At 54.1% G+C, this 12194-nt stretch overlaps 3 protein-coding genes across 4 annotated transcripts in view; 1 reads left to right on the top strand and 2 right to left on the bottom strand.

Annotated features, from left to right (window-relative positions):
• Positions 1 to 5422: 5422 nt before the first annotated feature.
• The window catches only part of NOSIP (nitric oxide synthase interacting protein), a 223046-nt gene continuing 216274 nt past the window's right edge, over positions 5423 to 12194 (bottom strand). The window contains exons 2-9 of one of the 2 annotated variants that reach the window (XM_031934807.1): positions 10331 to 10401; positions 9676 to 9781; positions 8622 to 8703; positions 6808 to 6967; positions 6593 to 6711; positions 6267 to 6454; positions 6035 to 6143; positions 5423 to 5534 (exon numbers count right to left, since the gene is read on the bottom strand). In XM_031934807.1, the coding sequence (XP_031790667.1) occupies positions 5463 to 5534; positions 6035 to 6143; positions 6267 to 6454; positions 6593 to 6711; positions 6808 to 6967; positions 8622 to 8703; positions 9676 to 9781; positions 10331 to 10400 (906 nt within the window). In that variant the 5' untranslated portion in view covers position 10401 and the 3' untranslated portion in view covers positions 5423 to 5462. Of the gene's footprint in view, positions 5535 to 6034; positions 6144 to 6266; positions 6712 to 6807; positions 6968 to 8621; positions 8704 to 9675; positions 9782 to 10330; positions 10402 to 12194 lie in introns of both variants that reach the window. The other variant, XM_031934806.1, reaches the window with a different exon arrangement.
• Positions 5989 to 12194, top strand: part of PRRG2 (proline rich and Gla domain 2) — a 238234-nt gene continuing 232028 nt past the window's right edge. Inside the window, exon 1 of the mRNA XM_031934808.1 lies at positions 5989 to 7060. The gene's annotated coding sequence lies outside the window, so the exon portion shown is untranslated. The remainder of the gene's footprint in view (positions 7061 to 12194) is intronic.
• Positions 12170 to 12194, bottom strand: part of LOC116418582 (sarcoplasmic reticulum histidine-rich calcium-binding protein-like) — a 926-nt gene continuing 901 nt past the window's right edge. Inside the window, exon 3 of the mRNA XM_031934884.1 lies at positions 12170 to 12186. Coding sequence (XP_031790744.1) covers positions 12170 to 12186 — 17 coding nt within the window. The remainder of the gene's footprint in view (positions 12187 to 12194) is intronic.

Raw genomic sequence — 12194 nt, 5'->3', positions numbered from 1 at the left:
ACTCCTGGGTTCAAGCAATCCTCCTGACTCGGCCTCCCAAAGTGTTGGGATTACAGGCGTGAACCACCTTGCTTGGGCTGATTTTATTTTTTAGACAGAGTCTTGCTCTTTCGCCAGGCTGCAGTGCAATGGTGTGATCTCGGCTCACTGTAACTTCCACCTCCCAGGTTCAAGCGATTTTCCTGCCTCAGCCTCCCGAGTAGCTGGGACTACAGGAGGCGACACCACGCCCGGCTAATTTTTGTATTTTTAGTAGAGACGGGGTTTCACCATGTTGGCTAGGATAGTCTCCATCTCTTGACCTCATGATCTGCCCCTGCCTCAGCCCTCCAAAGTGCTAGGATTACAGGCGTGAGCCACTGCACCTGGCCATGTGCTGATTTTTAAAAAGAGAAGCGGAGCCTGTAATCCCTGTGCTTTGGGAGGCTGAGGCGGGTGGATCACTTGAGGTAAGGAGTTTGAGACCAGCCTAGCCAATGTGGTGAAACCCCTTCTCTACTTAAAAAATACAAAAATTGGCCGGGCGTGGTGGCTCGTGCCTGTAATCCCAGCACTTTGGGAGGCTGAGGTGGGCGGATCATGAGGTCAGGAGATGGAGACCATCCTGGCTAACATGGTCAAACCCCATCTCTACTAAAAAAATACAAAAAAAAAAAAAAAAAATTAGCCAGGCATGGTGGTGGGCGCCTGTAGTCCCAGCTACTCGGGAGGCTGAGGCAGGAGAATGGCGTGAACCTGGGAGGCGGAGCTTGCAGTGAGCTGAGATCGTGCCACTGCACTCCAGCCTGGGCAACAGAGTGAGATTCCATCTCAAAAGAAAAGAAATGGAAGGGTTGGGTATGGTGGTTCATGCCTGTTATGCCAGCACTTTGGGAGGCCAAGGTGGACGGATCACCTGAGGTCAGGAGTTCGAGACCAGCATGACCAACATGGCAAAACCCCATCTCTATGAAAAATATAAAAATTAGCCGGGTGTGGTGGCACATACCTGTAATCCCAGCTACTTGGCAAGAAGCTGAGGCAGAAGAATCGCTTGAACCCGGGAGGCAGAGGTTGCAGTGAGCCGAGATCTCGCCACTGCACTCCAGCCTGGGCGACAGGGTAAGACTCCGTCTCAAAAACAAAAAAACAGAAATGGAAATGTAGTTTTTCACATGAATTCTCCCAGCATCTTTTTTGCATTTGACAACTTCATACAGTAAAATCCACTCCTTTTGGTGAACAGTTCTGAATTCTCATAAACCGGAGTCATGTAACCACCACAATCAAAATCCGGAACTGTTCCTTCACACCCCACCTAGAATCTCTCTTACTACTCCCCACTTTGGAGTCAATTCCTTTTCCTACCCTGGCAACCAAAGCTTTGTTCCTGGTTCGTATAGTTCCGCCTTTGCAGTGTCAAAATAAATCTTCCTGTTTTTATTTTTAATTGTTTTGAGATGGGGTCTTGTTCTGTGGCCCAGGCTGGAATGCAGTGGTGCCTGGGTTCGAGCAATTCTCCCACCTCAGCCTCCCGAGTAGCTGGGATTATGGGGGTGCTCCTCCACACCCAGATAATTTTTGTATTTTTAGTGGAGATGGGGATTCACCATGTTGGCCAGGCTGGTCTTGAACTCCTGACCTGGGGCAATTCACCTGCTTTGGCCTCCCAAAATGCTGGGATTATAGCCATGAGCCACCACACCCAGCCATCTTCCTGTTTTAAATTATTTTTTCTTTTTTTTTTTTTTTTTTGAGATGGAGTTTTGCTCGTTGCCCAGGCTGGAGTGCAGTGGTGCGATCTCAGCTCACTGCAACCTCCGCCTCCGGGTTCAAGCAATTCTCCTGCCTCAGCCTCCCAAGTAGCTGGGATAACAGGCCTGTGCCACCACACCCAGTTACGTTTGTATTTTTTTAGTAGAGACAAGGTTTCACCATGTTGGCCAGGCTGGTCTCAAATACCTGACCTGAAGTGATCCACCCACCTTGGCCTCCCAAAATGCTGGGATTACAGATGTGCACCACTGTGCCTGGCCTATTTTTATTTATTATTTTATTTTAATTTTTATTTTGGAACAGAGTCCCGCTCTGTTGCTCAGGCTGGAGTGCAGTGGCGCGATCTCAGCTCACTGCAACCTCCACCTCCAGGTTCAAGCAATTCTCCTGCCTCAGCCTCCTGAGTAGCTGGAACTACAGGCATATGCCACGACGCCCAGCTAATTTTTTATATTTTCAGTAGAGATGGGGTTTCACCCTGTTAGCCAGGGTGGTCTCAATCTCCTGATCTCGTGATCTGCCCGCCTCGGCCTCCCAAAGTGTTGAGATTACAGGTGTGAGCCACTGCGCCCAGCTCATTTTAAAATCTTTACAAGTAACTACAATTTTCTGGAAGAGCTGTCTGTGAGCTTCTTGAAGCTGGAGCCCTCGGCAGGCACCTGCCATCAGTGCCACCAAGCCCAGGTCTTGCACTAAACTTTAACCACTGTCTGAGGAAACTCTGCTCAAAAAAAGACAAGATTTGTCTCACTTCCCGTCTCTTCTGCTACAGCTGAAGCTGTGGTTCTGCTCTTGCTTCCTCTCCAGGTACTTCAGAACCTTAAATGACAGAACAGGGCGTGGTGACCAAGCCTGTAATCCCAGCACTTCAGGAGTCTGAGGCAGGTGGGTCACTTGAGGTCAGGAGTTCAAGACCTGCCTAGCCAACATGGCGAAAGTCCATCTCTACTAAAAATACAAAACAAACAAGCTGGGTGTGCTGGCAGCACCTGTAGCCCCAGCTACTCAGGAGGCTAAGGCAGGAGCTGAGATCATGCCAGTGCACTCCAGCCTGGGCAACAGAGCAAGGCTCCATCTTTAAAAAAAAAAAAAAAGGCCGGGCGCGGTGGCTCAAGCCTGTAATCCCAGCACTTTGGGAGGCCGAGACGGGCGGATCACGAGGTCAGGAGATCGAGACCATCCTGGCGAACACGGTGAAACCCCGTCTCTACTAAAAAAAACACAAAAAACTAGCCGGGCGAGGTGGCGGGCGCCTGTAGTCCCAGCTACTTGGGAGGCTGAGGCAGGAGAATGGCGTAAACCCGGGAGGCGGAGTTTGCAGTGAGCCAAGATCTGGCCACTGCACTCCAGCCTGGGCGACAGAGCGAGACTCCGTCTCAAAAAAAAAAAAAAGAACAGATTGGAGCCAGGTCTTTGACCTCCCCAGCCTGCACTGCACAAAGTGTCTGTGAACACAGTGGTGTTTAGGTTCCTCTGGGAAAACACTGGTGCAAGATTAGAAGCCTTCAGATTATTACTGGGGGCAAGGGTGATCTGTTCAACATGTGAACAAGATGGGGGGTCTTAGAGGGCTGAGAAAGCTGGAAGGACTCGGTTGGTTGAGAGGTCTTGGGAAAGAGGACAAGGATTAGATTAAGGATGCTGAAGGAAAGGGCGTGACGTGGAACTCTGGATGTGGAGGCATGGGGTGGGAGCTTGTGGAGGTGGAGAGGCCAGTGGTCTCTAGGGGAGGGAGGGCATGAAGGATGGGGGAAGTCCAGGACAAAGTCTGGAGGGTCTCAGAGGCAACTGGCTCTTGGGGGAACCTGGTTTCTGTCACTCCCTCAAGCACGTGTGACTTTGCTCAAGTTGTGCCTTCTTTTTTTGTTTTTTTTTTTTTTTTTGAGACGGAGTCTTGCTCTGTTGCCCAGGCTGGAGTGCAGTAGCCGGATCTCAGCTCACTGCAAGCTCCGCCTCCTGGGTTCTGGCCACTCTCCTGTCTCAGCCTCCCGAGTAGATGGGACTACAGGCGCCCGCCACCTCGCCCGGCTAGTTTTTTGTGTTTTTTAGTAGAGACGGGGTTTCACCACGTTAGCCAGGATGGTCTCCATCTCCTGACCTCGTGATCCGCCCGTCTCGGCCTCCCAAAGTGCTGGGATTACAGGCTTGAGCCACTGCGCCTGGCCAAGTTGTGCCTTCTTGATCGTGCCATTGCACTCCAGCCTGGGGAGTGGAAAAGTATTACTCACTGAACAGGATGGTGCGTGCACTGCAATCTTACTTTGGTTGAAACCTTATGTGTACTCTTACATAAAGACAAGGAATGACAGAACCCAGGTGGCATCACTCTGTGAGGCAGGAGTGCTGTCCTTCTTGGTTTTGCTGTTGTTATTGTTGTTTTTTGAGATGGAGTCTGTCGCCCAGGCTGGAGTGCACTGGTGTGATCTCAGCTCACTGCAACCTCTGCCTTCCCGGTTCAAGCAGTTCTCCCGCCCCAGCCTCCCGAGTAGCTGGGACTCGCACCTGCCACCACGCCCGGCTAATTTTTGTATTTTTAGTGGAGATGGAGGTTTCACCGTGTTGGCCAGGCTGGTCTCAAACTCCTGACCTCGTGATCCACCGTGCTGGGACTACAGGCCTGAGTCACCACACCTGGCCTGTCTTTATTGTTTTAATCTTTGCTTGTTTCCATGCTGTTTTTCACACTGCCCAGCAGCTGCTTTTGTGACTCGATGGTTATTAAACACAAGGCCTTAAGGGCAGCCCCTACATTCCCAGTCAAGTCTGACGTCACAGGGCTGGTTCCTGGTCCCCGCTCTGCCCTGGCTCCCTCACTTTCCCCTGCATGCCCTCTGCTCCTTAAATCTGCAAAGTGCATTGCTGCTCCTGGGCCTTTGCACTCACGGTTTCCTCTTCCCTCCCCCCTCAGGCAGCCACAGGTGAGGGCGTGGTGCTCCTGACCGCCTTTCCTAGTCCGGCTGCTGCGCAGCACTTTCTCACAGAACTGCACTTCCTTTGTGGGTCTAATCACACTGCAGCCCGGAAGACACGCTCCTGGGCATTTCCTGTTCTTCAAACCTGCCAAAACTCCGGGAACCCTAACAAAGAACTCGAGGAATTTCTATGTAGCTCATTAAAGTGGCGCACTCACAGGGTCTTGGCTTAGGCTTGGACTTCCGGCCACTCAACCAATTTTAATGCTGTGCATTTGTGTTCTATTCAGGTTTTTTTCTTTTTCTTTTTTTTTCTTCTTTTGAGATGGATTCTCGCTCTGTTGCCCAGGCTGAAGTGCAATGGTGCGATCTTGGCTCACTGCAACCTCCGCCTCTTGGATTCAAGCGATTCTCCTGCCTCAGCCTCTCGAGTAGCTGGGATTACAGGCGCACACCACCATGCCCGGCTAGTTTTTGTATTTTTAATAGAGACAGAGTTTCACCATGTTGGCCAGGCTGGTCTCAACTCCTGACCTCAAGTGATACACTGGCCTCGGCCTCCCAAAGTTCTGGGATTACAGGCGTGAGCCACCGTGCCTGGCCAGATTTTGTTCTTAATGTGAGACCACATTCAAAATGCTTAGCCCGCTCTTTCAAACTCCAGCGTGCGCTGTAGGAGCGCTGTTTGCACGGCCCGGCATCCTCGCCTGCCCTGTCCCCCGGGCGCCCACGCCGCGAATGAAGGCGTCACGTCCTTGAGCACCCAAGCCGGTTTATTTGGTCTCCCGCATACACTCAGGCCTGCATCACTGGCCGCGATTTCTCTGCTTGCAGCTTTACTCCGGAGCCCGCGAAGCCGGTACCGCCCTGGGGGAGGTAGAGAGAAGGGCGAGGTGGAGGCCGGCCCGGGGGGGGGGGGGTGACCGGTGGGGCTCCAGGTGATAGTGGGGATTCCTAAGCGGGTCAAGGTGAAGCGGGTTGCTGGCTAAGGAGTAGGAGTTGGGGAGGGGGCGAGGCGACCGCAGTGGGCATGGATGGATAGGGCGCAGGGCACAGAGAAGAGGGTAGAGAGTGGCGGGGAGGGGCCTTGGGAGGGGACGTGTGAAGGAGAGGGGTGGAGCCTTGGAGGGATGGCGACAGGGGAGGGGCGCGGCCTTAAAAAATAGGGCAGGGACTGGGCCTTGGAAAAGGAAGGAGGAGGCAGGGCCCGGGAGAGCAGTAGGAAAGCGACGGGGGCCTTACAGAGCAGAGAAGAAGGCGGGGCCTTGGAGAGTTGGGGGAAGGGGAGGGGACGAGGCCTTGGAGGGGGTGAACGGGAGGGGCGGGGCCTTGGAGTGCTGCGGGAAGGGCAGGGGTGGGACTCTCACCCGCTGCAGCACGATGATGTCGCGGTCTGTGAGTTTGTCTCCAGTCACAGGGTCCACCATATCCTTCCGAATCAGCTTCTCCACGCATTCGAGGGTGACCACAGCCCCACTGCGGTGAGGGCGAAGGTGGGAGACTCTGATCAGAGGCCGTCCTGGAGACCTACCGGCCCCAAAGCCGGCCCGCCCCGCAGGTTCCCAGGTGGTCCCTTCCCTCCCCTCCTAGGTGACTCACGAGGGCCGCAGCACAGCGCAGGGGGTGGCGTTGCTCAGGCTGTCGCGGGTCACGGCGCACACGTAGCGCTCACTGCGCGTAATGAGCCCCACGCGGTCCACGGAGCTGTCGAGTGGTGTGAAGTGCACGGGCGTCAGGTCTGACATGCGCAGGGGCTTCCCCGACATGGGGCAGGTCACCGTGCGGGACTGCAAGGGGCAGAGAGAGGCAGGCTCAGTAGGCAGGGCTGGCGCAGGTGGAGAACGGGTGGTCCCTGTGCGTGAGAAGGACGCTGGGGGACCCTGGCGCCCTGGCACAGTGCGTGCGGGGGCGCTGTGGGGGCTCACCGGCTTCTCCAGCTTGGTGGCCTTGGCTTCGGGCGTCAGTGACGGGATCCAGAAGCTGGGCAGCACTTTGTCCTTGTCCTTACTTGGAGGACCCACACTGGGCCCAGGTTGGGCATCATCTGTGGGGGAAGAAAGGGACTCAGATGCCCACCCCTGGGCCCGCCCAGCCCGCGGCGCCCCGCCCCCCAACCCACCACAAGCGCACTCTGAGTCACCTGGGCTGGTGCCCGAGAGGGCCTTGGCTGTGAAAGGGTTGAGAGGCCGGCTGACGATGGCCGACTCCTTCTCCAGGAAGCCCCGCACATGGTCCTGCGAGGCCGCCCGCTGAAGCTCCTTCTGCTCCTCCCGCCGGGTGCCCCGCTGCTTCTCGTAGGCCTGCCAGGGGCGGAAAGTAGGCTGAGCATCTGCCCGTGAGGGTGGCTTTGGACCACCCTGGGGGTTTGGAGGTATCTTCCTCTCATTTCACAGGTAGGTAAACTGAGGCCCACACAGTGGAGGCAGTATCTGGCAGAGGGTGGTAACTGTCTGGGCGGGTGTGAACCTTACTGCGTTGTATAGCCAGAGCGCCAGACTCAAAGCCCATCTATGTCACTCTGTGGCCTGAGTGAGCACTATGACCGCTCCTGGCCTCAGTTTCTTCATCTGTAAAACAGGCTAACAGTGGTGACCCACCTCGGCGGCTCACTGAAGGTTACAGAAAGTGAGTGTTTAAAGCATGGAGAGCCTCACCTGGCACTCAGCTAAGCGTTTAATTAATGTCACCTGCTGGCCAATTAGGTTTACTATACAGTGCACGCCCCAGACCGTGTTTGGGACGGGGGATGTAGACTCCAGGTCTAAGGGAATGCTGAGGAGCCCATGTCTGCAGACGGGCAGGGAGTGAGGACGGGAGGAGTGAAGCCACCTTCTGAGCTCAGCCCTGCCTGGCACACAGCAGCTGCCTGCGCGGTGCTGCAGTTCGAGGCCACCCTGGGCCACCGAGCTGAGTGAGGAGATAACAGTGACAGTGATGGATGCTCAGGAGGGCCTCCGACATGACCACCAGGCTGTGTGGAGGACATGGGCACGGGGGAGCCACTTGCTCAGGACAAAAAGCCCAATAAGCACGTGACCTGTAGTGTTTCCTCAGTGCCAACAAACAGGCAGGGGAAGAGGGGGACAGACCCACTGTGCCTCAAACGGGGATAAACAGGGCTCCTCCTACCCATCAAATGGCTTTGTCCATGGAAGGCCAGGCCGGGTTCCCAGTAAAATGCCTTGAGAATGCTCATCTGCCTGCACCTTCCAGGTTCCCTGCTGTGTCCTCTGAGTTGGCCCTGTGAGACCATTTTACAGACAATGAAACTGAGGCCCAGAAAAATGAGGTGATGTCGATTCATTTAGCACATCTTTTTTTTTTTTTTTTATTTTTTTAAACAGAATCTCGCTTTGTTGCCCAGGCTGAAGTGCAGTGGTGCCATCTCAGCTCACTGCAACCTCTACCTCACGGGTTCAAGCGATTCTCCTGCCTCAGCTTCCTGAGTAGCTGGGATTACAGGCACCCGCCATGCCCAGCTAATTTTTTTTTTTTTTGTATTTTTAGTAGAGACAGGGTTTCACCATCTTGGCCAGGCTGACCTCTAACTCCTGACCTCAAGTGATCTGCCCGCCTCGCCTCCCAAAGTGCTGGGATTACAGGCGTGAGCCACCACCGCCGGCCCATTTAGCACATCTTTACTAAGGACCTAAGCCACAGGGGGAAAACTCGAAGTCCAGAAAGGAAAGTGGGCATGTGTCAGATAGCCACATGTAAAGTTACAACTATGCCAAGTGCTGAGAGAAGAGGTGACTGGGGCAGATCCAGGGGACTGGCAGGAGCTCAGAGGAGGCAGCACCCGGGCTGAAATCAGTGAGGAGGATTTGGCCGGAAGCAGGAGGGGAACGGTGTACCAGGCAGAGGGAACTGAGATTGGAGGGCTCCAAGTGGCTCTGCCTGTGAGCTCAGACTCAAAAGCGCCTGCCTGCCTGTGCCTCCTCCCATCCCCATCACCTTCATCTGCCGGGCGATCTCCTTCTTCTGGTGCAGAATGTACTCCAGGATGGCCTCACGCTCATACAGGTAGCCATCTGGGCTGCAAAGACAGGGTGCAATGAGAAAGAAAGAAAGTGATCCTCCCGCCTCGGACTCCTGAAGTGCTGGGATTACAGGCAGGAGCCATCAGGATCAGCCCCAAGTTCAATTATTTGCTAGAATTCACAGAACTCAGCAAAGCTGTTACACTCATGGTGATAGTTCACTGCAGTGAAAGGATGCAGACTAAAATCAGCAAAGGAATAAGGCACATGGGGCAGAATCTAGTAGAGACCAGATTTGAGCTTCCAGCTGTCCTCTCCCAATAGAGTTGCAGGGAAAGTGCTTAATTCTCGTGGCAGCAATGTGTGCCACATATTGTTGCAGCCAGGAGTTCGAGACCAGCCTGGGCAACAAAGTGAGCTCCCCTCTCTACAAAACACAAACAAAAAAGCCAGGTGTGGTAGTGCACACCCATGGTTCCAGCTACTCAGGGGGCTGACGCAGGAGGATCACCTGAGCCTGGGAGATCAGTGAGCCAAGATCTCCTCATTGCGCTCCAGCCTGGACAACAAAGTGAAGACTCTGTCTCAAAAAAAAAAAAAAAAAAAGAAAGAAAGAAAGAAAGAAACTGAAGGTGGCCTTGGGGGCCCTGATCATTACTGTTTTCTACAAAATACACCACTAATTGAGCACGTATTTAGTGCCTGGAGTCAGCACCTGTTAAGCCTTTATCCTGCCATCACAGGCAGGTCATGGGAAGTGTCCAAAGGTGAGGTGCTCTGATGGCCTCGGCAGTGCTCTGAGAGCCCTACACCCCATTAGGAATATGTTCCTTTCCATCTGTTCCACATTATGAAACAGACACTAGGATCGTGCCCATGTCCCAGGTAAGAAAACAGAGGCTCTGAGGATAAACTGCTCGTCCAGGGTTCCCTGGCTGTGCAGGTGGCCAGGCCCACACACACAGCCTCCTCCTGGCGGTTCCCTTGCCCTCCCCACCCAGACCTACCCATCCCTGTTCCCAGCTCACGTGACAACAGGATCGTGGCAAGGCTGCAGGGACAGACAACAGCAGTCGAAGTCCTTCACGGCATCCCGGCTCAGTCGAATGTTCTGGGTCCCATAGCCTGAGGCCGCTGGGGACAGAGATGGGCAGGGTGATGGAGGGGCAGAGCGACAGGAGATATGCCCGTCTCCAAAGCCCCAGAGAGGCAGAGAGACAACGTGGTGGTGGGGGTGGGGGACTCAGAAACAGGCAGTTGGGAGCCGCTGTGTGTGTGCTGGGGCCGTGGGCTGAACCCACAGGGAGGTGTCAACCCTGGAGGGTAAGAGGCAAACAGGCCTGGTCACTGAGTGGCAGCTCAGTGGAGGGGCTGACGCCTGACTCCCCTCCACCCTTCTGGCTGGGACCAAGCTCCAGTGCCTGTCCCTCTTTGGGCCTCAGTTTCTTCCTCTGGAACATGGGGTAACAACAGTGCCATCCCTGACACTGTTGGGAGGAGTGAGTTCACGCGCAGAAGGCAGGGAACACAGTGCCAGGCCACATGGGGGCGAGGGATCAGCCGGCTGTTGTTTACATGGTCATGGCCATCAGTGTATGTCGGGGGTGGGAGAGAGACATCCGGCACAAGGGGAGATGGTGACTCCAAGACACATCCATGCGGCGCCCTGCCCTAGCCCTGCACCTGTGTCCTTCTTCTTCTCGTGGTAGGTGTAGACGGCCCCCGCGGTGCAGTTCTTGCCGTGCCGTGTCATCCTAGGGAGGAAGGGACAGTGGCAGGGCTGTGGTGACCGGAGGCAGGCAGCACACGGAAGACCTCTACAGCCCTCAGAGCTGACCTGCCCCCTGGATGGGAAAGCGGAGGTGGAGAAGCGGGGTGAGGTGGAGGAGAGGGAGGGCACGTGGTCGCCAGGCCTCCTCCTGGAAGTCCCCCTTCCAGACTCACCTAGACTCATTTATATAGGAAAATAGCACCTTTACCAACAGAATTCTTTGGTTGGAGGGAAGAGGGCGGGGAACCAGGGTTCAAATTCTACCTACTACTTCAGATTAGCTGGGGTGGTGGCTGTGCCATTTAATAGAGGCGGAAAAAAAAAAAAAAAAAAGACACCAACGGGGCCACTATTGTTGATGAATCCACTCCACCTTCCCTTCCCCTCTGGTATCTGTAGGCTCTGACTGAGGCCAAGGCGTGGACCAGCCCAGTGATTGGCTCAAGGCTTGGCACTTAGCCAAGGCTTGACCCAATCACTGCCTGCCAGTCCACTAGCGATTGGACCTAGCGTCTGTGATTATATCTCAGATCGACCAATCAGAGGGCAGGTCAGAGTAGGGCTCTGTGTCTAGGGGAAGAGCTACCTCCACTCCCACCGCGGGTAAAGGAGGAAGAGAAGACCCCAGAATCCTGGAGCTCAATTCAAAAAGCAAAACTTTTTTATTCTGTAAGTTTTCAAACACATATAAAACCAGAATAGTGTCAGGAACCCCCATGTACCCATGTCCTGGGATCCAGCAGCTGTCAACATTTTGCCACCCTACTTTGATACCTTTGATCATTCCCCATACTTGAGTGCAAGCCCCACCCTTTTAAAAGACTTTATTGAGACATAATTCACATACCATAAAATTAACCTCCCCCCCTTTTTTTTTTTTGAGTTTCGCTCATGTTGCCCAGACTGGAGTGCAATGGCATGGTCTTGGCTCACTGAAACCTCCGCCTCCCAAGTTCAAGCGATTCTCCTGCCTCAGCCTCGGGATTACAGGTGCCCGCCACCACACCTGGCTAATTTTTTTGTATTTTTAGTAGAGATGGGGTTTCACCCTGTTGGCCAGGCTGGTCTTGAACTCCTGACCTCAGATGATCCACCCGCCTCAGTCTCCCAAAGTGCTGGGATTACAGGCGTGAGCCACTGTGCCTGGCCCCTGCATGCTTTTTTATCCCTTAAAAGGATTCAGAGCCAGGCTCAGAGCTCACGCCTGTAATCCCAAAATTTTGGGAGGCCGAAGCAAGAGGACTGCTTGAGTCCACAAGATAGAGATGAGCCTAGGCAACACAGCAAGATCCATCTCTATTAAATTTGAAAAGAAGTAAGTTGATGGCCGGGTGCAGTGGCTGACACCTGTAATCCCAACACTTTGGGAAGCCGAGGTGGGGGCAGATCACGAGGCCAAGAGATCAAGATCATCCTGACCAACATGGTGAAACCCTGTCTCTACTAAAAATACAAAAATTAGCTGGGCATGGTGGCACACGCCTGTAATCCCAGCTATTCGGGAGGCTGAGGCAGGAGAATCGCTTGAACCCAGGAGGTGCAGGTTGCAGCGAGCTGAGATTGCACCACTGCACTCCAGCCTGGTGACACAGTGAGACAAAGAAAGAAAGAGAAAGAAAAGAAAGAAAAGAGATGAGAAGAGAAGAGAAAAGAAAGGAAGGAAGGAAGGGGGGGAGGGGGGGAGGGAGGGAAGAAGGAAGGAAGGAACTAGTAACATTATATACTAGTCTCACTCATTTCTAAGTTGCCACCTAAAAATTCTCCCAAGCTGAAACA

Source organism: Piliocolobus tephrosceles, chromosome 21 (genome assembly GCF_002776525.5).
Source record: "Piliocolobus tephrosceles isolate RC106 chromosome 21, ASM277652v3, whole genome shotgun sequence".
Taxonomy (NCBI): domain Eukaryota; kingdom Metazoa; phylum Chordata; class Mammalia; order Primates; family Cercopithecidae; genus Piliocolobus; species Piliocolobus tephrosceles.
This window is presented reverse-complemented; position numbering and strand designations above follow the sequence as displayed.